At 40.8% G+C, this 27,741-nt stretch overlaps 1 protein-coding gene across 1 annotated transcript in view; it reads left to right on the top strand.

The window, feature by feature from the left end:
• The window catches only part of PGM5 (phosphoglucomutase 5), a 153,643-nt gene that overhangs the window by 62,270 nt on the left and 63,632 nt on the right, over positions 1-27,741 (top strand). Inside the window, exon 7 of the mRNA XM_004677619.2 lies at positions 25,743-25,858. Within this exon, the coding sequence (XP_004677676.1) occupies positions 25,743-25,858 (116 nt within the window). The remainder of the gene's footprint in view (positions 1-25,742; positions 25,859-27,741) is intronic.

The following is a 27,741-nucleotide window of genomic DNA, read 5'->3' as shown; positions in this document are numbered from 1 at the left end:
ATTCAGATTCTATATGGCTCAGAGTCATATTCTAGCAAGTTAAAGTGCTGGAATTCAGGTTCAGGTTTATCTGAATCTAAGGCCCTACATAACCTTTCCACTCTATATAATTTCCAACATATCACTTAATTTGATTTTGGTAGCAGTGTGCTCTCATCAGTTAAGTGAACCTGCATAGAACTAAGTATAAATGAATCTATATTAATGAATTTCTTCACTGAAATTGACACATACCAGTGTTAGATGTATGCATATCTAACTCCTGGTTTTCTATTATTGACAGCAAGTAAGAACTTGCGATCACAAAAGCAGAGTTATAAGCTTTCACTGTTAATCACATTTTAATAGTAGATCTTCGCAGCCCCACAAGAGTAGTTATTTGGAGCTACCCTCAATAGACTAGACTATCTTGTTCACCACTGTACCCAGCATGCTCTGGTGTCCTAGATTCAGATAGCAGAACCTATACAGCAGTGCCTGTGGAGGCATTTGAGTGTGCAATCTCTGATTAAGGACCCTGAATTCTTAAAACTTTAACCATTTCAGACTCAGCTGGGGCCTTCTTCTGACAACTGGCTCTCAACTGTAGATGTTTCTCAGCCTCACCTGTGGTGCTTCCCAAAAAGCTAAATTCAATCCCATACCTGCACCTCCCCTGTAAGATTCAACAGATCTGGTGTGGAGGCAGGGAGTCTGAATATATAAAACACCCCTCCTTGGTACTGATTTTGAGTAAGATGGAGTAAGGATACTTCCCCTACTTGGTGTCTTTCACTGAATGCAGCTATAAAATCTGAAAAGGGTGTATGGGGCAGCTTCTTGAACCCTCTGAAAAGTAAGCCATAGAAAGCAGATTGGGGAAGACCAGAACTTAAAGTACCACCCAGTGACAATGAGTTCACCTTTGGTGAATCTGCTGTATCCTCCAGCTTGAACTCAATGTAGCCTTAAATTTAGAAGTGGATATTACCGCGGACAGAGGGAACTCTTAACAGGAGTCCTCTAGTTCTGACTCAAGAGAACAAGTATCTGTGAGAGAATTTGTGTATGTGAGGAAATCCCTGTTTTTCTTTTTCTTTCTTTCTTTCTTTTTTTTTTTTGTCCTGTTCTTTTGTCCATTCTCTATGTCATAACTCCCAGGTACTTACTTCTAGGATAGCTATAGCAATAGCAGTAAGTGGCCAGCAGGTGCCCAAAACTTGGAGGAAAAGTTGGATCATCCTTCTTACTTGGAGAAGCTGTGTTCAGAAAGCATTACACTCTGTTCTTCTGGTTACCCATTGCTTGACTCACTCTTCCTTCAGTAACAGGGCAAACATGAGAAGAATGTGGCAAGGCAGAGTAAATAAAGTCCCAGATTTCTGGTTGGAGCACCAGAAATGAGCCCAAGGACTCTGGAAGGCAGCAGTGAGAGCAAACAGAGTGAGGAGTGAGGAAAAAATGGTACCTCAGCATTTTGTGTGACCTATTTGGCTCACCCCTGAGCTAAACAGACAGAGTTCACCCTAAATATTACATGTAACTTTTGAGAACTCAACTGTACTGCAAAGTCTTAGAAAACTGAAATTGTGTGTCAGTTGTTTCCATAAATTGGCTATTATAAAAAATGCTGCTATAAATATAGGAGCACAGGTTTTCTTTCAAATTAGAGGTGTTTTTGTTATGTACCTTTGGGTAGATGCGTAGGAGTGGGATTAGTGGGTCAAATGGAAGATCCATTTTTAGTCTTTGAGGCACCTCCACACAGCTTTCCATAGCTGGCTGGGCCAGTCCACATTCCTACCAGCTGTGTCAGAGGCTCCTTTCCTCCACATCCTCGCCAGCACTTGTTGTTTCTGGTGTCTTTTTTTTTTTTTAAGATTTATTTATTTATTCATACAGAACTGGGGTACAGGCCAGAGATGTGGAGAGTGAGAGGATCCACCAGAGACAGAGTAGGGAGCAGAACAGGCAGATCAACCAAATACACTGCTGAGGGGAGCAGCGGGCGGGTCTGGAGAGGTCTGCCTCGCCATGTGGTCACCTCAAGGGCAGGCGGGGATTGAACTCATGTGGAAATGGCCTAAGCTTCTTAGTGCTGTGCTTTAACCTGCTGCGCCACCCGGGAGGGCCCAGTTTCTGGTGCCTTTGATATTGGTCATTTTCATTGGGATGAGGTGGTGAGGCATGTAATTTCAATGAGTGTGAAGAGGTTGCTGAGTGAAGGAGCCTAACCCCAGAAGTCACATACGGTTTTATTCCATTTATATTATATCAAGGAAAAAAAACCTATAGAGATGAACACATCAGTGGTTACCAAAGGCTGGTGGAGGACATGTACTGTGTATGTGGTGTTTCTTGAAATGTTTGGAAATGTTTCAGCCTCTGATTGTGATGCTAGTTATATGAATCTATACATACGTCAACATTCATAGAACAGTCCACTTTACTGTATGTTAATTTAAAAAATGAAAATACATTTTGAAGTTGATGACTGGATTAAAAAGATGTGGTACATATATACAATGGAATATTACTCAGCGACAAACAAAAACACATGTCTTTTGCAGCAACTTGAATGGAGCTGGAAAAGATCATGCTTAGTGAGATAAGTCAGAAAGAAAAAGAAAAATACCGGACGATGTCGCTCATAGCAGGAGTATAATGGACCAGGCAAGAAAATAATAAGAATAATGAACAGCCATATATCAGAGACATTTTGTGGGGGTAGAGTGGGGAATGGGATCAAAAATGGGGTGGGGAGGAGGGAAGTGCACAGGACTATGGTGGCACATGGGTGACTCGGTGATGGGAAACCCATGGGGATTACTACTGAGATGAAAAAAAAAATGTACAAAATGATGTAAAAATAAACTATTGTATTATAAAAAAAAGACAAAAAAATGAAAATACATTTTGAAAAGAGGCAACTATGTTGTGCACTGCTTTTATAGGCAACTACCCAATGGTGGGCCTCTTGAGCAACAGGGTTTTGGAACTCTTCTCCAAAAAGTTAGAACTTATTTTGGAAAGTTACAGTAAATAGTAAATAACCTGCAGCAGGAGACAAGCAACTTTTCAAAGAGCAGTAGAGAATCTGAACATTTGCCTTGCTGCCAAGTCAAACAGAAAACACAAATATTTGTGTAGCTTTGTAACAATAGAGCCATATGGGTTTTGGCAAAAAGACCTCTTAATGGCACTTGTGGCTTTAAAATAACTGGGCTTGCTCCTATTATGTAGAAATTGCACACAGATGTACTGCATGTCAGGGACCATAATGCTGCCCTGGGGTGAAGATATTGAAGATAAAACTCAGACTGACAAGGAGGAGATTCTGTCTACTTGGGCAGATGTGGCTGAGCCCAACAACTTCTTGGCACTGCATCTTGAGGCGATTGCGTGCACTATTTAGAAGAACCCTTTGGTTCACTTTGCACGTATGGATTCATGACTATTTCTATTTTCAGCTGCATAGATAGAACCCTTTTTTATTTATAATCGTGTACATTTTTCCTCTATGTGACAGTGCTCACTGAAATTCAGCAAAATGATGACAATTTAAACATAATTCCATACACAGGAAATTACTCATATGGAAATTAACTTACAACAACCTCCAGTTGTATTTGAACTTCACTCAAAACTTATCAATAATAAAAAGAGGGAGAGTTTTAGTACAAAGCTTTGATGAGAAAAGAAGAAGAAAGGGAAAATTAACCCCAGAGGTCCAGTTCCCATTTTGCTGCAATGTAATAAATACATAAAGATCTTAGGAAAGTGGGAGACATAATATACTATTGTTGGTAATTACTGCCAGAAATCAGGGCTTTGTCAAAAAGCAAAAAAAAAAAAAGTTTAGCATCAAGAAAAACTAGAAAAACTAGAAGGTTAAATACTAAATTATCGAAGACAATCCATGGGTTAGGGGATAAACTTGTTTAAATGTAACTGCATTTTGAAATGGATAGATTAATGATACATCTACCTCAAAAAGCAAAAGGGGCCCTCCCTGGTGGCGCAGCGGGTTAAAGCACAGCACTGAGAATCTAAAAGCCGCTTCCGCATGAGTTCGATTCCCGCCTGCCCTGGAGGTGACCACATGGTGTGGCAGACCTCTCCTGACCCGCCCGCTGCTCTCCTCAGCAGTGTACTTTGTAGATCTGCCTGTTCTGTTCCCCACTGTCTCTGGTGAAGCCTCTCACCGCCCCTGAACTTCTGGCCTGCACCCCAGTTCTGTATGCACAAATAAATAAATCTTTAAAAAAAAAAAAAAGCAAAAGGTAGGCAGCTACCTTTTACAAATAGGCTTCATTGGGAAACGAAACAACAGAAAGGCAGCCGAGGCACCTTCTTGGTGGAAGCCATTCCCACGCCCACCATCCCCTTAGTGGAAAACCACTCCCTTAGCTCTACTGGAGAAGGAAATAGATATTTTGAGTTCTGTAGCTCTCTGATCTACATGTGATCTATATTTTCTAGTCTTCTGATCTCATTTAAATAAGATTCTGAATATTAATGTTAACAGATAGCACTAGGGGAGTGTTTAGGCCCCCACTATTAAATAATATAAAGTTTTGTTATAATAACACAGTAGATAATCCTTCTAGGTCAAATTTCACTTGTGTCAAGCTCTGCATTAAACCCTTTGCATTTATCAGCTAGTTAATCCTTATAGTATTCTGATGAGACAGGGGTGGCTCTCAGAGATATGTAAGCAGATTGATGAATTCAACAATGTATTTAAAGTTCAATTTCTAGTTAAGACCTGGGATTTGCCCCCAAATTTGTCTTATTCCAAAAGCATGGTCTCTGCACTGCTACTGTGATTGCAACTACTTACTGTGTATGATTTTTAAAGTTGACAATGAAGTACATTTTCAAGTTCATTTCAGAGTAACACAAATAGTCAGTGCTGTGTGGATTAACATCATTGCACTAAAATTCAGGAAAATGTCCTTGTTTCATAAAATTAATTTACTTGTGAAATAAATTTAAAGTCACTTTGGTTACCAGCTACATCATCCTGTGACATTTAAACTAGGTAATGTTTGAAGAAAGGATTTTTTGGTTAATTAAGCTCATGGGTCCTCATTCATACGTCATGTAGAGATAGAAGTCTCCCTGGCCTCATTATATTTGATTATTTCACTTCAATGTTTGTCTCCCCTTGAGAATTTTGTAATGGATCAAAGTGACTGGTCACCCTGGGAACTGGGAAAAACAATATTGGGATGATTGTTAAAATGTATGGTGTTCCAGTAACATTCTCAATGATGAAAAACTGAAAACCTTCCCACTAAGATCTGATATAAGACAAGGATGTCCACTCTCATCACTAATCTTCAACATAGTTTTAGAAGGTCTAGCTAGAGCAATTAGGTAATGAAACAATATAAGGAATCCAAATTGGCAAAAAAAAAAAAACAACTTATTATTTGCAGATGATATGATAATATACCTAAACCTAAAGAACCCCAAAGATTCCATGAGAAAACAATAAACAAATTCAGCACTAAGTGGTATATACAACATCAGCAACATCAGTTGCCTTCCTATATATACAAATAAGAAACTTGAAGAAGAAGAAATTAAGAGAGCCATCCCATTTATAGTTCTACCAAAAGAAAAAAAGATACCTGGGAATAAACCTCACAAATGAGGTAAAGGACCTATACAAGGGAAACTGAAAAACATTGTTAAAAGAAACAAAAGAAGACACAGAGAAATGGAAAGCTATTCCCTGCTCATGGGTAGGAAAATTCAACATTGTCAATATGACCATCCTACCTAAAGTAATTTATAGTTTCAGTTCAATCCCAATAAAAATCCCAGTGCCATTCTTCAGTGTAATAGAAAAAAGATAACTGAAACTCATGTGGAGCCAAAAAAAACCTTCCTGCATCTCTGATTACTCTTTCTGACTCAAATGTAACCACTCACTGAATCTGTGGGTCAATAGTCTGCCATCAGAACTTGAGGATGGTCCTTATGTGTTGGCTGTATGAAGATCTTAAGTAGAAACTTTTCAGGTGTTGACCTGTATTTGGGATCAGCAGTGTATGACTTTGTAAATTTATCCAGCCAACACTTTCATTTGAAGCTCACTTCATTCTAAATGAAGGAAGCATTGTCTGTTATTTTCTCAAGTGCTGTTATTTTGACTGCTCCCTCTATATGGGGATCGCCAAGTGTTTTTTAAATGTTAATTTTCACTTGGGGTGGTCTGTAAATGCAGTCTGTAAATGGTGAAGGAACGTGTTTTATGTGTATAAAATGTTGGACTCTTTCTCCATCGACCAGCTTATATGATGTATCATCAAAACCTATAGTAAATGCAATGTTTCCTTGGCTTTTTGAAGCAGAATAAAAGAATTTGGGCTTTTGGACCAGCATGTATTCCAAATAGATTCCAAATCTTGACCAAATCAAAATGGATTTAGCAAGGATAAAAGTACTATAAATAATGACTTAACTTATATTTGCTTATGTCCAAGAAACATATTTGTATATTAAATAAAAGTCATACATAGTAATTGTAAAAAGTCCTACGAAGACATTACCATGGTGTTTAACTGTGGGCGTCATGTGATTTCTAACATATGAAGCACTTTCTCACGCATTCTCATTTGACACACCCACTGTCTTTATCAGTTCCAGTCTCAGGGTAGAGAGTAGATGAGAAAACTAGGTCCAGAGCTTCTAAAATATGGCTAAGCCCCTTTATAGATAAGAACTCTGTGTATATGACTCCCCTACTTCTGTGTTGTTTCTAATGAAACTTTTCTTCAGATGTTTGTTTGTATACATGCTCTCTGTGCTGTGTTATAGTGTATGTGTGTGGTGTGCGTGCTGCATGCTTGCATACATGCTTGCTCTGTGTGCAGTGTTTGTATGTGTGTGTGTGCTGTGTACATGTTGTACTTGTGGATGTTGTGTCTATACTGTGTATGTATGTTGTGGGGTGTATGTATGTGTTTAATGGGGCAAAAAGGTTAGAGTGGAGGAGGGTAAATTTGTGAAGGACAGCAATTTATTCTTGCTCTATTTTCATTTTTTTTGGATTCTGGAATGGTGTGGGGGGTGGATGGGAAGCTTGGTATCTTCTTTGGCTTCTAGAGAGATCGGCACTTGAGAGAGGAACAAAAGTGTTTATTCTTCAGTTAAAAACAACCTCAGCTAGAATGCTCTCTGTTCTCCTTGGTGTTGAAAGCCATTTGCCAGCGAGATGAGCTTTATATCATCTCTCTGTGAAACATCCCCATCTCCTGATTGGCATTCTCCACTTGTGTGCCTCCTAAAGTAGGAGGGAGGGTACCCTTGCAATACTTGACCATATAAGGGGAAGAGAGGCCCCACTGTTACTTAGTTCTGCCCTCATGTCAGAATTGTATATACAGTTGAATCCTTTTAAGGGAACATGGTGCGTGCAGAGAAAACATCCCTGGGCAGTCCATCCATTTTCCTCGCTACTGCAGAATCGGCGCTTGCAAGCTCTGTGTGATGTGAAAGCATAAATCACTGGGGCCTGCTAACTCTGAACTCCAGGGAGGAAAACCTCGGAAGACCATGCTTCCTACCCAGCACTCAGCAGCTTGCTTTTCACTACAAGTCCCCCCCACCTCCAGCTTGACTTCTTAATTTTAGTGGGACCTTCACGGCTTGCACATGCCAACATTTGCTTGGACACTCACCTCGCTGTTATGAATAATTATGACAACTGCAGAGAAGCTTCTTCTTAAGATTTCTGATGCATCTTATTTATGTGCACGGTGGCTTTTGTTTGTAAGATATGAGGTTTCTAGCTTGGAGAGAGCTGACTTTGTGCCACAGAGCTTTTTTCTCCTATCTCTGACAATTTGCAAGCTTGGACAACTTACATTGTCTCTTTGATGCCCCTTATCCTCCTTACAAATGGGGAACAAATATGACATAAAGTGTTAGTGCAGTACTCGGCATAACAAATACTAGCGGTTATTACTATTACTACCTGAAGACAGCTTTGGTTTTGTTCTTTGCAACAAGTATTTCCTACAGTTCCCACTGCTCTGATCTAAGGCACTAAACAGATTTTCTTTATAGCAAAGTGCATGCAGAAATATTCTCAGAGGTCTGAGCTCTGGAATCAAGCAGGTCAGCATTTAAATAATCCTACCCCCCCCAACCTCCCCCCCACCTTGTATTAGTTGATGGCACTGGACAGACTCCTACTTAATCTCTTGCTACCTCAGTCTTACAGTCTGTAGTATAGTGATCATGGTTGCTCAAAGCCAGGTATTGTGGTTGCTGGGGCAGAAATGAATCAAGTTAGAGCACGGACAAAGCAAGAGTTTATTGCAGACCTATAGAGATTTTGCCAAAGTAAATTATGCTTCCCAGGTCTCCTCAGCACCATGAGTGAGGTGGTGACCTTCATGCTCACTCAGGGATGTGCATGGCTCAGTTTACCCGGTGGACACTCTGGTCCTGCCTTGCTGTGATTGACTCAGACCACTCCTACACTGGAACCTCTGGGCTGGGACACTGTCTACTAGAGGCTGGATGAGCAGCAAGCAGTGGAGCATGGGAAGGATCATAGTCACATCCAAGAGGGAGAAGAACCACCAGCCTTGAGGGGGAAAGGAGCTTGTCAGTGTGGGTGGATTATCCCCTCTGGCGGCAGCTGATCCTAGACTCACCTCCCTTTTTGCCGTTCAACTTCTGCAGGGTAGGTCGTAGGGCAGGAACAAGACTGCTTGTGTCCTTCAAATGCCTGTCCCTCTTCTGGGCAGGTCCCCAGCAGCAGCTACGCCGTCTCTGAGGCAGCTGGTCCGTGGAGGCCAAATCTGTGGCCAAAGTGGCATTGGGGGAGGCACTTAGGGAGCCAGTGTGTGACTGCCCTCCAGGTCCCTGCCCCCCCCCAGTGTGGGACCCTGTTCCCACCCAGAGACTTCCACCCAGCCTCCTTGAGCCCCATGCTAGTTTCATTATCAAATCTAAGCTTGTTGGAACTTCCCTTCTGTTTTATTTAAGTCAGGGCTTCTGGAATTGCCCTCCTATGCTCAGGCATCACCCGTACCCCATCAGGAGCCCAAGTGGCTGCCTCAAGATATTCTCAGTGCTGGTGGGACTCTGCATGTTAGAATCCCCCCATCTTCAGGCCCTAGGATAATCTTTTCTGTCCCCAAATATAGTCCCAAGGTCGTTTTCCATCAATAAATAATCCTCATCAACCTCTTCAGTCCTAGGCCCGGTGCTCAGAGTGGATGTCTAGAGAAAGACACAGTCCTCATCTTTTTTGAAGGAACTGAGTAGAGAGACAAGGACAGTGAGGTGACCAGGGCTATTGGCAGGTTCTGCACAGGCTGTGGGTGAGCAGCGGAGGGAGCCTGTGTGGGGTGGTCTTGTTGCCCTTGATAAACCCCAGGAAGGGGTTTATCTCATCCCAGGCTCTGGAAGTGTTTCCAGTAGCTGAGAATTCCAGGAAAATTAAGAGTTAGCAAGTGGAAGTGGTGGTAATACCAAATCACAGAGGGCAGAAAGCAGAATGAGTCTGGGAATTGCAAGACTGATGACCATGGAAGGCAAAATTCAGGAGTGTTTCTTCAAGGGAGGACAGACTTTTTCTCTCAGTGCCAAGCTCAGCCTACTGCTGGGGCTGCCTAGGTCAGCCCCATCAATGCATTCACAGCAACCTCCCAGAGAACAGTTTGTTCCAGGAGAGGACTGTGGGGGCAGCAGGCCTGATCCCACTTAGTTATCTCTCAGATACTAAATTCCCTGCCAGGATTTCCTGGCAGCTATCACCAATGCGTGGGTCACTTTCTTTGAAGTCCTCAAAATTCCTGAGTTTTTAAACTGTGGCTACATGTCTGGTGTGTTACACCAAGGCATAAAGAAATTCATTGACTTACCCAAGGCCAGTAAAGCGGAGCCTGGATTTGAACCAGGCTCCAACAAGTGATGTGTAGCTTCTATGATGCATTCTGTGAGAGGTCAGCAACGAGTAAAGCCAGCTCCCCTCGGTAGTAGATATTACTGCCCCAACTTCTTACTTGAAGAAACAGCAGATATGAGAGGGTAAGTGATTGGTCAGTGAAGGTCACAGAGAGCTGTGCTTGGAATCTGAACTTGTCTGATTGCAAAACCAGTGTGCTAAGTACAGAGGATTGGCTGTTTTGCTTACATTTGCCAGGGATACCACCAGGAGGCAAGAGTTGGACCTGTTCCTACCAGGGTTTGACTGTCATCATCCAAATTCTCACACAATAGACTAGCATCTGTGTTCACCCCAGTGTTCAATATCAATTTAAATCTGGAACCCAAACAGTCCTCTGAGAACTTCTTTAAAAAGTATACAATATGGGCCCTCCCTGGTGGCGCAGTGGGTTAAAGCACAGCACTGAGAATCTAAGACGGCTTCCGCATGAGTTCGACTCCCGCCTGCCCCGGAGGTGACCACATGGCATGGCAGACCTCTCCTGACCCGCCCGCTGCTCCCCTCAGCAGTGTACTTCGTCGATCTGCCTGTTCTGCTCCCCACTCTGTCTCTGGTGAAGCCTCTCACCCTCCACATCTCTGGCCTGTACCCCAGTTCTGTATGCATAGATAAATAAATCTTTAAAAAAAAAAGTATACAATATGTGCATCAAAATTCAATTACTAAAATTTTGTATATGTACAGGTGTGTGTGTGTGTGTGTGTGTGTGTGTGTGTGTAGGCAACAAGATCTATAATATTATCAATCTATCATGTTACATAAGTAAGTAAATCACCTTTATTTGCTTATAGTTTGTCTTCACTATTTGTTTGGTAAACCCTCCTAGAAGAGATTCTAGAAATAAGAAACCATACTTGTATAAGAATAGACACTTAGCCCTAACCAAGTCCTACTAGTTCCAAATATTCTTGATATTCTAGTGGTGAGACCTAGGAATTTGTATCTTTAATAAGCATTGAGATGACTAGCTGTTATTATCAATAAAGTGTGGGAAATACTTGTCTGAGAAGCTGAATAATTAAGCCCCATGAGCTAGGCAGAAAAAAAAGGGAAACTCATCCAGGCCTTCAGGGACACTATCTGGGGGCTTCATGGATGTAATCCTATTGTAAGTTATAAAGGTTTACATCATATGAAGTCATCTTGATGCTTTTATTTGGATTGCGTTTGATTTTATGAAGGGAAAGAAATCTCCATTGTTATATTTCATCCAACTAGAAAATCTGTTAATAAGTGAATGATCATTGCTTTTTCTGACCCTTGGAATGTTGCTTTGAGATTTTCTGAGAAAATAAGTCAATAACTTAGTGCTAGGATTGCATGTATTGTATCTGGTCTTCCAGATGGGCATAATTAGCTGCATTAGATATTGGCAGAGAAAATGCAAGCTAGCTGAGAGAATTCTGGGATGGAATGTTCAGAAATAAATTTCAGGACCTTCTGGAAATAAGCATAGTATATGCAGAATGTTGTGTGGCTAGAGTGAGGGAGCAGTAAAGCATTCTCTCCGTATGTGAGGCCTATATTGCAGGAATGCGCCTGTAGTTCTGACAACAGTTGCCCCCATTGCTTGAACCACACATACAAACACATGTATACACATAATGCACATGCTAGATATGCATACACACCTATGCTGACCCAACCCTGCACACACATACACATAAGTACACGCATGCCCACATGCACCTGGGTCATTTTCTCTCTTATTGGCACTCTCAACTCTTGGTCTGGGGTTTTAAATATTTATGGACTTAAAATTGGGTACCTGAAAACCACTAAAAGCTCCAGTATGAAGAAAATAACAACATCAACATTATTAACTGACTAATGTGACTAAGAATGCAATACTTTTATCATTTCATTATTAAATTTAATATCCCAGAAATCATCATCACACTTGAAAATAATTTGTAAGATATATTTTCTCATTTTGAAAGGATGCCTGAATGTGCATTCTTGATGAGAAGTCATTGCCAATAGTTAATTAAATGAGGGACTTGCAGCCTCCTCATTTCAAGCACAAAATTATAAAAATCCTTTCAAGATTCCTTTGGAGCAAAAAGTGGATTTTTATGTGAGATGTAGATGCATTTTAATATGTTTGGTATGATATAGGGTGGGGCCTCACAGGCACACTCGCAGAGTTCAGGACCACCAAATATGGTTGGGGAAAATAAAATGTACTGTTGTTCAAAGCTGTGTCTTCAACACTTCAAAGACTGTGGAAGACAGTTATCTGACCCTTTGCAGAAAGTGTGGTTCCACCTGCCCTCCTTCGCTAACACCACCCCCCCCCCCATCTATAAAGTGCACATAAGGGACCCAGAGCATGGCTTCTCTGCCTGAACTCTGGAGTGGCTGACAGCTGCTGCCACTTTCAGGGACAAGCTGTGCACACAGGATGTGCACTTGACGGGCACTGCATTCCGACATTCAGTGAGGACCCTTGACCCAGCACTCACATCGAGGACCCTGTTTCAGCAGATGGCATTAATATTTTCTCTTGCAAGAAAGGCTGTGTGCTACCAACCTTTTGGATAGTATGAAATGGTTGGATCCTAAAGAGGACTTGCCTTAAGCATGAAGTCCTCTCAGGCTGCAGCAGCCTGGGGCTGACAGAGAGGGGTGCTTCTGCTTCTACTGCTCCATTTATCTTCTTCCCCACTTCCCACTAGGATGTGGGGTCCTGACCTCGAGAGCACTGTTCCTCTCGTGTAAGACTGTGCCTCTCAGTGGTTCTCAAAACACAGCAAACTTCGTGGCCTCTTTCTCGTGACCTTGCCCTTCCTCTGTAATAAAGTTTCTCCAAAGCTCCCACTTAGACCCAGACATGACCTCTACAAAGGATAAATGTTCCTCAGCCTCTGTCTCCAAAAAGGAGGATGGGGCAGTGGAGTGGATTTCTTACTTCCCCGAGGAATCTCTCTCTCCAATTAATTTCAGGAACTTCATACCCTCGCTAGCCTATTTTGGCTGCCATCCTCCAAAGAGGACTAAATTTTCTAGAAAGAGTCCATCTCAGCTGCAGTCAGCACTGCAGGGCTCACCTTGAATGTAGCATTGCTTTTCCTGTCCTCTCCCTCTTCCTTGCCTACCTCCCTGGTGACTGCACCCCAGGCACAGGCAGCTCAGGGGAAGATCATGACTGATTCCCATACCCAAGTGGCCATGCTGTCAGCCACACCTGCTGGCCATGTCCTTGGAAGTCCCTGCCAGGCTAGTCAAAGATGGACACTGAGGCTCAGCTAATCCTCTCCTCTGAACCCAGAACTTTTTGCAACTCAGGATTTGCTAAAAGGCCTTGTTATGAGTTAAGAGAATATGACACGTCCCTTCTCCTTAGCTCTTCAAAAGTGTTCGATGGATTAAAATCCTTTGAAGCACTTCCCTGAATATAGAATCTGTATAAAGAATCTATTTGTCAGTTCATGCTGACCAGCGTTTTCCAAGGGCTGCTAAATAAAATGTCAGTTTCATGAGGTGCTCCTTGTAAATATGTGAAGTGTGTACTTTCTCCCTTCTTTGAAATTTTACAGTAAACGAGCTTTTAGTTCTGAGAAACTCCACAAAGGCAAAGATAGGACAGTTTTCCCATGAATGTCTACCTTGTCCCTTAACTTTACAGCACTGGTCTTGGTAAATGAACCTACCCTTAATTAGAAGTAAGGTTATCAACCATTTCGGTCAACCCTTTGCTTGTAATTCCATTTGTAAACCTGTCTATTGTAACTTAATTTTACTGTTATCTTTTAAATGGCCCCATGTCCTTTCTCCCACTGATGTTGGAGGATCGAGTACCAGAACCTAGATCACATTTTATGCCCACAGAGAACTGAGTCTGTGTTCTGACTGGGCCCATGATGCTTGCAAGGAATTAACAAATGTCTTTATATAGTTGCTCTTTGTCACCAGACTTCTAACCCTCTAGGGGCCACAGGTGAGAGGGAGTCCAACATCTCCTGCAAAACCTTGTGTTTGAGGTGTGGTGAATGGGGCTTGTGGTAGTGGCACTCAAAAGGGATTAGGCAAAGCGACCTGGAGAGTCAAGAAGGAGCCTGGCTCTCCAGGTGAGGGATGAAGGGGCTGGCTTTGTTTCATTTGCCCCCAAGAGCCCTTCACTCTCCTTTCCCTGCTCTCTCTCCTGCAGACAGGCCTCTATGGACCATATTAACCAGCTCCTCTTTCCTCCAGTTTTCAGACGGGTCTGAAGCCCATGGGTCTGGCAGCACCACAGATATCAGACAGGGAGTAGAATGCTCTCGGAATTTGTTTTTCTTCCTATCAGATTTCCATCGGCTGGCAACATGCCTTTCTGAAGGTCATGGCTCCTGCCAGGCAGTCCTCTCCACCCAGCTCTGACTTGAAATTCAGAAAAGAATCTGGGGTGGGTAATAGTCACCCTGGTGTTCTTTGGCCTGGGGTACTCCACTGCCCACACCTGTGTAAACAGTTCCTGTGTTAACCTCTCCTCAAATTACTCACTTGGTGGTGTTGGGCCCCTAGCTGATACAAGGAGCATCCTCTCCTCAGTGAACTTATGTTGTGCCGGGGTCTGAAACTGTATGGTGCTGTAAGGAGGATCTAGCAAAACAGCTGTTTGTTGTGGCCGTAGACAGAGGGCAGCGCAGGAAGCAGCACGGGAGAGGCCTAGTGCTGACGGTGGCTGCTGATGTCCCAGGACTGCTTTGGTGTCGGGGCTCCCTAGACATCATCCCACTTAGTTGTCCCTGAGGAAGGAGAGATAATTAATGTTATTCTGCTTTTTAGGCAAAATAAGTAGATTTATTCCCTGGAAGTGAGCTGGCCTAGGTCACAGGAAGGAGGGAAAAATGTGGGGAATCAGGCTGTCACAGGCCTTTCTTGCATGTGGAAGCGTTTGGCCCTGACCGCAGGCAGCGCCCGTGTGCCTGCCCTCGAGTGGCCGTTCCTCTCTACCATGGGCCATAAAACTCATTTGTCACCAAGAGGACATCGGCTTCTTCTTTTCTTGCAACTATATCTCATGAAATAGAAATGTCTTTTAAAAGACAAATGAGTGTTGGAGCAGAATTAATGTGTTGTGACTTTTCCTCACGCATGTTGTGAAATGAAACCCATTTCAGGGTAATGATGGGAAACCTGGGGGCAAATGCTGTCTTGAGTGAGGTACTTTTCAAAGGGGGGTGGCTGATCCTGTATCCCTTGATCAATGCTTCGTCTCCTAGAGCTGAGTTCCAGATAGCTGCCCCTTGAGTTGATCTGGCTTTCCATGAAACAGCCTCGTGGACATCGCTTAGGCCACCCCCATGTGATGAAACTTCCAGCAGAAAGACTTCATGGAATTCCAGAACTAGCACGGGTAGCTGCCACACACTGCCAGAGGGAATGCCAAGCACCCTGTGGGTGCACCTGGAATCTCAATGGCTTTGGCCTGTGGCTTCTTATCTTCCTGTGGTGGAAGCTGAAAATCAGTCTCAACTAAGACTCATGCAGACCTAGTAAATTCTCTGTGATGTTGGGGGCAGGTTAACAGGAGAAAAGGGAAGGGAAATGTTCATATAGCCCAGAATACAAGTAGAAAGCACTAGGAATATTGAGACTGACCCACTTATTTACAGTTGGCAACAGCAAACCTTCATGTGCTTGCCTTCTGGCTTCAGAAGCATAGCTGTAGGACTGGGGATAACCTCCAACTTCCTTTGTCGTGCTGATGGCATTGGCAGGTTCTAGTTGCTTCTCAGAAGCAGATGGCATTATGTCTCTTCATTTAGTTGTTTAGTCCTATTAATTCTTCAGAGTTGTGAATATCTGAAATGTATTATTAGAGAGCAGAAATGAAATTCCACTAGGTTTTTAAATTGGATGAGTGAGGGGATAACAGTAATTGGATTAGCATGGGTCTAAGGTAACATTCCAAAACAGACGTACACAATTCCTTCTTTTTGAAATTTTATTTACTTACTTATTTTTTGCTTTGCTCTTTTGTTCTTCTCACAAATACTATGAAAGTAGACACCATTGATGTATGTCTCCTTGAGGGCACAGGTACCAATTTCTACAGGATAGGTACTGTGGGGGTGGGGGTGGGGGGCTTGTTGGGGCATAAGTTATGATCAGTCAAATAGAGTTCTCAAATCAACCTATAGAGTGTAACAATTTAAAATGCTGCTACCAATATTTAGATTTCCATTTTCCCATAACACTACCTCCAACACTTGGTATTTGTTAAATTCTTTTTTATCTGATAGGTATAATGTTTATTCTGTTGTTCTAATTTTCATTTCCTTGATGACTGCTGTTTTTTTGTTTGTTTGTTTGTTTTTAAGATTTATTTATTTATTCATACAGAACTGGGGTACAGGCCAGAGATGCAGAGGGTGAGAGGATTCACCAGGGGCAGAGTGGGGAGCAAAACAGGCAGATCGACGAAGTACACTGTTGAGGGGAGCAATGGCAGGTCAGGAGAGGTCTGCCGCGTCATGTGGTCACCTCTGGGGCAGGCGGGAATCGAACTCAAGTGAAGTGGCTTTAGCTTCTCAGTGCAGTGCTTTAACCCGCTGCACCACCAGGGAGGGCCAGAATAAGGTTTTAAGAAAAAGAAGCTTTGTTTGCTGAGATGTTTTATCTTCTGAGGAGGAGCTGTCACATTCTCTCTTACTACTTTTTACCTGTAAACGTAAATGAATAGATTTTTAATCTTTCAAGGATATTGTATAGATTTGCCCCCCTTTTAAAAGCTTTGACAAGTTGTTAAATAAAGAGATTTCAAAGCAGAACAAGAAGGGCAGATAATTAAATTTTTTGCTCTTCTGAGAGCAAATCTCATGGGGCCCTAAAGCACAGCTGACAGTTGTCTCTTGACTATCTTTCAGCGCAGATGGGATACTTGAAATTTAAGATTTGCCAGTCCTAACCCCTCAACAATATTTTTCTTTGAAAATAATTAAAACCAGAAACCGTTTACATCAAAGTGCTCAAGCGTCAAGATTCTAAACGCAGACTCCTGTTAATTCCCCAAAATAGGGTTCCAGATTATTTATTAGTTTCAAAGAGTAAACCTGTGGTTGTTCAATTTTACATATTTTTTAATGGAATTTTCTCTTTGGTCAATTTCTTAAAGCCAAGTTTTCTCTTTTAAGTAAAGTCAAGATCCTCAGAAATATGCTTGCCTTATGTTGCCTAACAAAATCTAATTGGGAAGAATCCTATTTTCCCCCATAACATCTACTTAAAATGAAAATACAGAAGTTTCTAGAAAAAACAGCAAAGACACTTGGGTTTGAGGTTCAACTTTGTTTTACAGTTGACTAAAATCTAGACATTGAGAGGGAGCATGAGACAGGTCCCTGCTTTTTCTTATAAATGTTCTTTACATGAATGCCCACTTCCTTTTAGGCTAAGTGAAAGATCCAATACCAAGATCAATAATAATGTAATTCTGCGGCCACTTGAGCACTTATTCTTTCCTGATATGACAGGCAAATAAAGCGTATTTAATATGTAAATTTGAGATTTAAATTAGACCTAACACTGGCCAAAGCAACAAGCACTTTCCTGCTAAGGTTTATATATGCAGCTGAAAGACCTTCATGGTCTCTTACGTTGATAAACTCATGTTTTATTTTTATGTTGCCTGAAAGTGTGAGCCATCCTATGAAAAAAAAAAGTAGATTTAAGAATAGACTTTAGATTGCTAATAGAAAACAAGGCCTTGACAAACTGTCTAATTGTTATTCGTGAGTTTAAATAGGCTTCCTTGGAAATGTTTTTAAAGTGCAAACTTACATAAGCCTTTTCCTCACAACAGCTTCAGTTAACAGTGCCAGACATCAAAGAAGGATACTGGGTGTAAATTCATCTATGTGGAATTATTAAAGGACTAATTTGAGAACAGTTTTTTTAAATGTCTGCTAGACATTAACCAGCATATCCACATTGCGATTAAACTCCATCTTCAGTAGTTTGTTTCATGGGGTTATGTAAACATGGCCAATTCAAATATGCTCTTAGCCATAAATACTGCAGAGAGCTTTTTCTTTTAAATAAATGTTTAATTGAAATGTAATAGATATAAAGAAAAGGTAGAACTCAAGGACTGTTCACAAAGTGGATGCACCCAGGGAGCTACCATCTGGGTCAAGGGACAGAATGGCAGCCCTGAAAGTCCCTTGCTCCCTGTGCCAACCACTGCTTCCTCTGTCCATCCCAGAGATAAGCTCTGTTCCCACGTCCATCACCAATGCTTATCTTGTTTTGTCCTTCCAGCTTTATTGAGGTGTATAGTGTATACCATGCTGATTTGACATTCATATATATTATGAATACACCAATAATTACTCTAGCACACTTATCATCTAACATAATTATATTTTATGTGTGAGAAGGCTACTTCAGCAAATTTTGAGAATTCAGAACACATTACTAACTAGAGTTGCCATGCTCTAAAGTAGGTCTTTAGAACTTGTTTTATAACTAGAATTTGGTATCCTTTGACCATATTTTCAGTTTTCCCTTAGCCTTACCTAGACTTGACAAGCACTATCCCACTTTATTTCTGTGAGTTTGACTTTATTATTGTTATCTTGAGACTCTACATATTAAGAATACCATGTGTGTCTTTGCCTTTCTCGGTATGCTGTTTTCACTTAGGAGAAAGCCCTCCAGATTCATGTGTGCTCTTGCAAATCACAGGATTTCCATTTTTATGACTGAATAATACTCCTTTGTAGTTGAGCATGCATGTGTGCATATCACAAATCTGTATTCATTCATATATGTCGCTGTGCAGGTGTCTTGTGTCCTTTTCCTATCTACTGTGGATAATGATGAGTGAACATGGAAGTGCAGATATCTTTTCAGAAACCTGATTTCATTTCCCTGGGATCTCTACACAGAAGTAGGATTGCTGTATTATGAAGAAGTTCTATTTTTATTTTTATAAAGTAGGATTGCTAGAGTATAAAGAGGTTCTGTTTTTATTTATTTATTTTTTTCTGAGGAAACTCAATATTGTTTTCCATATTGTCTAAACCAATCACTAGTCCCACCAACTGAATACAAGTGTTTCCTTTTCTCCACACCAACACCTGCTCTAACTTTTTGTGTTTTTGATAATAGTCTTTATTACAGACATGATTTCATGTTGTAGTTTTGATTTGTGTTTTCCTGATGATTACTCTGTTGAACATCTTTTCATATGTTTGTTGACTATTTGTATATCTTCTTCAAGAAAATTCTATTTTTTAAATTATTATTATTATTTTTTTAAATTTATTTATTTGGGCCCTCCCTGGTGGCACAGTGGGTTAAAGCACAAAACTAAGAAGCTGAAGCCACTTCCGCATGAGTTCGATTCCCACCTGCCCCGGAGGTGACCACATGGCGCGGCAGACCTCTCCTGACCCACCCGCTGCTCCCTTCAGCAGTGTACTTCGTCGATCTGCCTCTTCTGCTCTCCACTCTGTCTCTGGTGAAGCCTCTCACCACCCCTGAGCCTCTGGCCTGTACCCCAGTTCTGTATGAACAAATAAATAAATCTTTAAAAAAAATTTATTTATTTGTACAGAACTTGGGTACAGGCCAGAGATGCGGAGGGTGAGAGGCTTCACCAGAGACAGAGTGGGGTGTAGAACAGACAGATCGATGAAGTACACTGCTGAGGGGAGCAGCAGGCGGGTCAGGAGAGGTCTGCCTCCCCATGTGGATCTCCTCCCTGGCAGGCAGGGATCGAACTCATGTGGAAGTGGCTTAAGCTTCTTTGTGCTGTGCTTTAACCCTCTGCACCACCAGGGAGGGCCAAAAATTCTATTTTTTATTGGATTGTTTTTGGCACAAGGGGTTAAAGCTTGGTGCTGTGAGGCTGCCAACAGCCAATGCAGCACAAATTCATTCCCTGGCCAGATTGCTGATCCACATGACATGGCAGACCTCTCCTGACCTGCCTGCTGCTCCCACAGCAGTATGTTTTGGTTGATCTGCCTGTTCTACTCCCCACTTTGTCTCTGGTGAATCCTCTCACCCCGCCCCACCGCACCTCTGGCTTCTGCCAAAGCTCTTATATGTATAAATAAATAAATCTTTAAAAAATTTTACTATTGAGTTGAAAGAGTTCCAAATATATTTTAGGTAGTAATTCCTTGATGAATGTAGGTCAAATATTTCTCCTGTTTGTGTGTTGCCTTTCATTTTGTTGGTTGTTTTCTTTGATGTGAAGGCACTTTTAGTTTATGTAGTTCTTTGTCTTATTTTTCCTTTTGTCATCTGTGCTTTTGGTGTCAAATCCAAAAATTTATTTTTTAGACCAATGACATAATCAGATCTATTTTTGAATTATATATAAATAGAACCATGCACTATAGATTCCTCTTTCAGTGATTCATTCTTTCAGTGTCATGTTTTGAGATTCGTTCATATTATTCTGTATGTTGGAAGCTTACTTTTCTCTATTCTGTGCTATATACGTCTGTAAATATATAATGTCGAATAAATATACGGTGGCTCTACAGGCAGTGCCAAGTTGCATCCCTTCAACCATGCATGACAATTCCATGTCTTTACCAGCACTTGGCAGTGCCGCTGTGCACTTTCATTGTTTTAATATGTGGTTTTATTTAGCAGCTTCCTGCCCTTTAATGGTATTCAGTATCGTTTTATATGCTACTATGGCACTAGAATATTTTCTTTTGTGAAGTGCCTGCTCAAGAATTTCCTCATTAAAAAAAAAAAGTTATGGCCCTCCCTGGTGGCACAGCGGGTTAAAGTACTGCACTAAGAAGCCTAAGCCACTTCCACATGAGTTCTATCCCCGCCTGCCCGGGAGGAGATCCACATGGCATGGCAGACCTCTCCTGACCTGCCTGCTGCTCCCCTCAGCAGTGTACTTCGTCGATCTGTCTGTTTTGCTCCCCACGCTGTCCCTGGTGAATTCTCTCACCCTCCGCATCTCTGATCTGTGCCCCAGTTCTGTATGAATAAATAATCTTTTTTAAAAAAGGTTATTTGCCTTTTTTATTTGGTTTATGAGAGTTTTATTGTAAATTTTATGTAAGTCCTTCATTGGATATTTGTGAGACAAATCTATGTACCTGCGGACTTTTTCTTTTGTTTATAGTGGAACTTATGTTTATTTGTAATTATCTTACATCACTGTTCATTTTTGTACAATATTTGGTTTCTCTCCTCAGGTGTAGTCTCCATAAATCTCCCATTACCAGTTGAGGACTTTTAAAAAAGGGTGTGAAAAATAAAACCCTGAGCTTTGCTAAGCTCCAACAAAAATAAAAATAAAAATAGAACTGGACATTTGAAGAGGGACGATTGTCTTGCCCCTTTTACAAGTATTGTTTCCAAAACTGGGGGTCAAAAGACTCTTCTGATGTGTAGGATTCAGAGAACAGCTGAATATAGCTTACTCATGTAATATAATATAATCCATCATTTTTTTATTTGGCTCTTCTCTTTTGAGTTGCTAGTAATTGTTGACGTACCAATAGGCTGTTAATCTCAAAAGTGATGGCGTACTATATTATTAGGTTAATAGTTGAATGCCTACTATGAGTAATTATGAGCTTGATGCAGGAGGCACAGAAAAGGATATGCCAACACCCCTAAATGTAAAAGGCTTTTAGAGTACTTTTAGTTCCTTTTATACCTTTCTTTGATCACATGAGGATAGGATAACCACCTGGCAAAATAGAAATAAAATATGCCTTGCTGCTTCTCAAAACTTTGATTCTCAGTCACTGTCTTTAATTTGAAAAGATATTTACTTCCAAGAAAAGCTTTGTATCATCATAATAGCACCAGTGATTGATACCTGAAAAAAAATCTTTTGTTCAAAATGATTAATATAAGTGAAACATACAAAAAGTGACTATTTATATATTTAGGAAACTATAAGGAGTATGAAATAGAGATAACTTTGGCCCCAAAGTATCCAATAACACTCTTTAAATAGTAGATGTTAGCCAACTGAAATTGTACAGCATTTTTTGAAGGTGTGATAAGCTGTATTTTTCTAGATGTTAAAGAGCTCTGCAGACACAATGCAGTCCTTGCTCTCAAAGAACTTTGACAAATTGGTGGTAGTGGTATGGCAGTGTGTGGAAGGAACGAGGTAACCCTAGAAACAGTGACAACTTCAACATAAAGTCCTGTGCCAAGCAAGAGGGAATTTAGTGGCAGGAAGGGTTACTTTGAATTTATGGTGGTGCTGAGCAAAGGAACCGATTCATTACAATGTTGGAACTGCTGCTATAGAACTAGATGCAAAACATAAATAGGCTTAAACAAGCTAAAGGTTGTGTCTCCATCACCAAAAGTACAGACATATCTCTCTGATCAGAGCTGGACAGTTGATTCAGAGATCTAAACCCTTCCATCTGTGGGTTTTCCATCTTCAATATGGAACTTTGAAGATTTCTGGACTTGTCCACCTCAAGCTGGAAGAAAGGAGAACATGGAAGATGAGAAGTTGTTATAGCCAGATCTAAAAGGGGTGTATATCATTTGTACTCAAGTTCCATTAGCTAAAACTATCACATGGCCACAGCTAACTTTGAAGGGGGTGTCGGGAATTGTCCAACTGTGTCTTCTCAAGCGGGGGTGGGTGGGTTGGGGGGGTTTGTTGACCAAGTAGCAGCCTTTGCCACAGTCTCTCTTTTGGCAGGACATTTAAGATAGGTTTTTGAGGAACGTGACTGAGATTAGAAAGGAGTACTAACTCAGGTAAAATTCAAAGCAGTTTTAAGCAAGCACCACAAAATTTGCAAACGAAAATAAGAGATAGAAGCCTCCTTGGTTGCACAGGGCATTAAGTTTCAGCACTGTGAAGCTACCCACAGCCACTGCAACGTGAGTTTGATCCCTGCCAGGAGCTAACCCGATGGCACTGCAGACCTCTCACGTCTTGCCCACCTGTTGCTCCCCTCAGTAGTGTATTTCAGTCAATCTGCCTGTTCTGCTCCCCACTCTGTCTCTGGTGAATCCTTTTGTCCTCCTTCATCTCTGGCCCATACCCTGGCTCTTATGTGTACAAATAAATAAATTAAAAAAAAAAAGAAAATAAGAGATAGCCCCGTTTTTAAGAATACGTAGGTAATAACTTCTGAGAAACTTAGGAAGATAGGTTGAGCGATGTCCAAGTTAAAATACAATTTGAGACATTTTAAACTCCACTCAAGAGCTTACATCCAGCATGTTCTTTTTGCTACCTGGGCTCATTCCTACTTTTGGGAAAACCATGACCCATTAATTTTCTTTCTTTCCCTTCACACCATGGTCTTTCCTAGAAAGTGAGCTCTTGGCAGCATCCAGGGAGAGGGGTTTAGCCCCTGAGCACAAATAGTTTCATTTTGAGTTTTTGTGCCTCCTGCCAAAAACCAGTCTAGAGCAAGTTATCTGCTGAATGCTGTGGTTGGGATGATTACCAAGTTCAGGAGAGGGAGGTTGGTGGGAAATTCCTTTTTGACCCTAGGACATAATCATTTCATGCTCAAGATACCGGAATTTTATCACCCATATTGTTATCTTAACTTGCTTTGCTGCAACTGTGGCTCACAGTTATAAAGTATCCGGTCCTATAAAACCCAGCCTCAGCCTTCAGCCTGATGACCTCTTGATAGTAATTAATTGGGAAGGGTGGGTTCTGGGGAAATCCTTTCTACTCCCTACTTCAGAATGCCAACTTGGCTTTGAGCCTACATGAATGTTCTGACCAGAGCATGCATGTCCCCACGCCCTCCACTCCCCTTTACTCTCAGCTCTGCCCCATAGTGCTTTCTGTTTGGTAATCACAGGCATTCATATTTACTAAATTAATTTTGACCCAGGCTTTACTACATGCTGCCCTTGGATATCTTCTGTGTGATTTAGTCCTCCTTCCTTGTGTTTCTGACTATGAAATTAATGGCTCTGAAAATTTTCCTTTACACTACAATTTGGGGAGGAATTGTCTCAAATCCTCCCTGGATTTGAGGATAAACTATCAAGATAGGAGCATAAACGTGTGTCTTTCTTGCATCATCAAAAATACACAACACAGAAACTTTGATGTAGCACCCGAACATCCAAGAGGTGGTTCCTTCAAAGCAAACTTGAGAGACTTACACATAATTTTTTCATGATTCTGACCCCATTTATTATACTTGGGCTTTGTGGAAAGAGAGGTAGTTTCTTTCTTCTGGCAAGCTTTAGTACATATTTCTTCCTCTAACTGGCCACAAGCCAAACCTAAAGAAATGTTTATTGTATGATAATCTTTTCCTGTATGCATCTGCTTTCTTTTTGTCACCAGTATACTGTCACTGGCTCCTTTCCGCAACCACCTTTGTGTTCACAGTCTTTGAAAACTATGCTTCACTGGTGTTAGGCATTTGGCATTTTTTCTTTTGCTTAATTGTGGGGACGGTGAAGATCTTCAGGCCAGTGTCTGGGTAGCACTTTGTTCCCCATCCTGCTTTGAGAACTATATACCTCTTGAAGCATTACAGCATTTGGGGAGACAGCATGATGGTGTGGCGGGATAGAATATGAGCCCAAATTAAGAAGAGTTGAGTCCAAATTCTGGTGAGCCTTTGAATAAAACATTTGACCTCTTTGATAGCCTGAACCTACATTTTGGAAGTATTGATTAATGTTAACTGTACTAGAATTTTATCTATGTGGATAAGTATAGTGTATATGTCTTTGCTGATGGCTTTATTTCCTCAATATTGTTGTGAGATTTTTCAGATTGTTGCATGAAGCAATAATCTGGTGGAGTTTATGGTATTACTATATAGATCACAGATAACTTCTCTATTTTAATTTGATGGGCATTTGAGTAATTTTTTTTGTTCTCAACTGTGATTCTCTGATCATTTTGTAAAATCTCATGTGTATACTCTACTGAGGAGTATCTTTTTTTTTTTTTTTTAGTTCTTTAGGAAGCAACTCAGAGAGATTTGCTTACAGGAAGTTTATTCTTTTCTGTTGTGAGGATCAAGGTTGGCTTCAAGATTAACACCTGTGAAGGAGGATTGGATGGAGAGAGAAAGGAGTTGAATTGCAATGCAGTCCTAACAAAATCCTTAGACAATCCATGTACACTCGAGAACTGAAATGGTCCTACAGAACGGGGCCAAATGGGAACAAGGGCATTTGACTTTTATACATGCTCCATGCCTCAGTTCTTAAACGTGAATTGACACAGGAAGGAGATGATTTTGGGTGAGCTCTGTCTCTGGCAGAGAGTGGGAGTCATATTTGTGAACTGTCAAACATCAACATTCCTAGCATCTGATAAAATGAGTATTCCAGTTTTAAAGTCCTAAAATGTGTGTGTGTGTGAGTTCATGAGTAGCTGATTCACTTCAATATCTACTACATGTTTCATTTGTAATTTCTAGGAGCCAAAATGTTGGTTCATAGGATGTGTGTACATTTATCTTTAGTACATACTGTCAAAGAATATTCCAAATTTCTGTACCCAAATACCAATTTAATTTAGATTCTGAGATTCTCTGAGTGGAATTTCACCAGAAGGGTAAAGAAACATTTATACAGGAAAATATAAATATGAGAATATTCTATACATAAATTAATGTTTTCTATGTTATGGAGGAGGTAAAAATCAAGAGTCATTAGAATTGGCTATGTATCATTTTCTACATTAGAACTTCACATATTGAAAATTATCTGCTTTGTTCAGGAATTTTTGAAATCTAATTATACAAATAATAGCTCTTAAAGACTTGCTTCTGTGCTGAGAAAACAAAGGAGAGAAAATATATGAATTGATTGTTGCCTCTAATTTGTTTTTCAGAGTGGCCAAATTAATGAAGGTCCCTGTATATGAGACTCCAGCTGGATGGAGATTCTTCTCAAATCTGATGGACTCTGGACGGTGTTCTTTGTGTGGGGAAGAAAGTTTTGGCACTGGTAGGTTCTGTTGGGTTGATGTTACTGGAAAGGGGACACGACATCATTCTCTAAACTTAGTTTGGAGACCTATGAATCCATTGAAAATCGAAGATGAAGAGAACATTAATTAAAGGCCAAAAAAAAAAGTCAAGAATCTAGTGGGATGTGTGTTATGACACATTCACCTCTTCTACCTATTTTTTCTTGGTTAAAATGCCATTTAGTTAAACAACTTTCTATGGTGGAAATTAAAAGAAAAAATTAAGAGTAAGGAATTATCTTGTATCCCTATGTGCTCACCACCTAGTTTCATCATCATCAACCGGATGGCCACACTTGCTTTATCTTTTAATTGTATCTACAAGAGGACCCCTCCCCACTGATTATTGTGAATCAATCCCAAAAGTGACTCATTCAGTAGAAGGGTAACCAAGTAGGGGGGAAACCCCAAATAACATTACTAAACCTGGAATGTTAAAAAATACTGTTTATTCAGTTATTTTTAAATAGCACTTCATTGTCTTCTGACTTGCATAGTTTCCATTAAGTAGGTTATAATTGTCCTGTTCTTCTGTATATAGACTCTACCTCCACCCTCCAACCCCATCTCTGGCTGCCTTTTATTTTTACATTTCCCTTCGATTTTTCACTATATATTTTAAATATTGTATATATTTTTTAACTTTGCTTGGAGTTTTCTGAGATTCTTAGATCTCTTGTTTGTTGCCTTTTATTAATTTTGGGAACTTCTCAGTTACTACATTTTCAAATATTTCTCCTTCTCTACTCTTCCTCTTCTACAACTCTATTTGCAAATATCTGCACAATTTGTGACTATATGTTGTCTCAGAGCTCTTATGTGTACTGTTTTGTTTTAACCACTCTCTTTCCTTAAGGTGTTCCAGTATAGGTAATTTCTATTACATAACTTTAGGTCACTAATATTTCCTTATCTGCTGATGAATTCTTCATCTCTGATATTGTTATTTTTATTTCTAGCATTCCTTGTTGATTGTTTTATAATTTTCATTTTGCTGATAAATTATCCAACTGTTTTTATATGTTATTTACCTTTTCCACTACATAATTTGACATATTAAGCACAGTTACTTTGTTTTATTTATCTATTTGTTTCTCAGTAAGATTAAATATTTTGGATACAGTGCTAGTTGTTTTGAAACAAGTTAATTTTAGACACATATGTAGAATTTTACAAAAGTACCTTACAACTTTTTAGAAAGATTTATTTATTTATGCATACAAAACTGGGGTGTAGGCTAGAGATGCTGGAGGGGGGAGTGAGAGGATTCACCAGCGACAGAGTGAGGAACAGAACAGGCAGATGTACTGAAAAACACTGCTGAGAGGAGCAGCGGCTGGATCAGAAAGGGTCTGTTACACCATGTGGGTCAGCTCCCTGGCTGGGGATTGAGCGTGGGCTGCAATGGCTGCGATAGCTTCACAGTGCTGTGCTTTAGCCTGTTGCACCACCAGGGAGGGCCTCCTATTTTTTTTTTTTTTTGTTTGTTTTGTTTTGTTTTAGATTTATTTATTTATTCGTACAGAACTGGGGTACAGGCCAGAGATGCAGAGGGTGAGAGGATTCACCAGAGACAGAGAGGGGAGCAGAACAGGCAGGTCGATGAAGTACACTACTGAGGGTCAGGAGAGGTCTGCTGTGCCATGTGGATCACCTCAGGGCAGGCGGGGATTGAACTCATGCTGAAGTCGCTTAAGCTTCTTAGTGCTGTGCTTTAACCTGCTGCACCACCAGGGAGGGCCCCCTATTTGTTTTAATTACTTAGTTTTAAAAGTAGCAGTTGGTATATTTTAAAATGGCAGACTTTGAACAAATTATCCCCACTTTGCCACAGATTCTGCTTCATTTGAACTTTAACTTC

Source organism: Condylura cristata, unplaced genomic scaffold (genome assembly GCF_000260355.1).
Source record: "Condylura cristata isolate star-nosed mole 26May11 unplaced genomic scaffold, ConCri1.0 scaffold00006, whole genome shotgun sequence".
In the NCBI taxonomy this organism is placed as follows: Eukaryota; Metazoa; Chordata; class Mammalia; order Eulipotyphla; family Talpidae; genus Condylura; species Condylura cristata.
The sequence above is the reverse complement of the archived record's forward strand: the minus strand, read 5'-3'. Positions and strand labels throughout refer to the sequence as shown.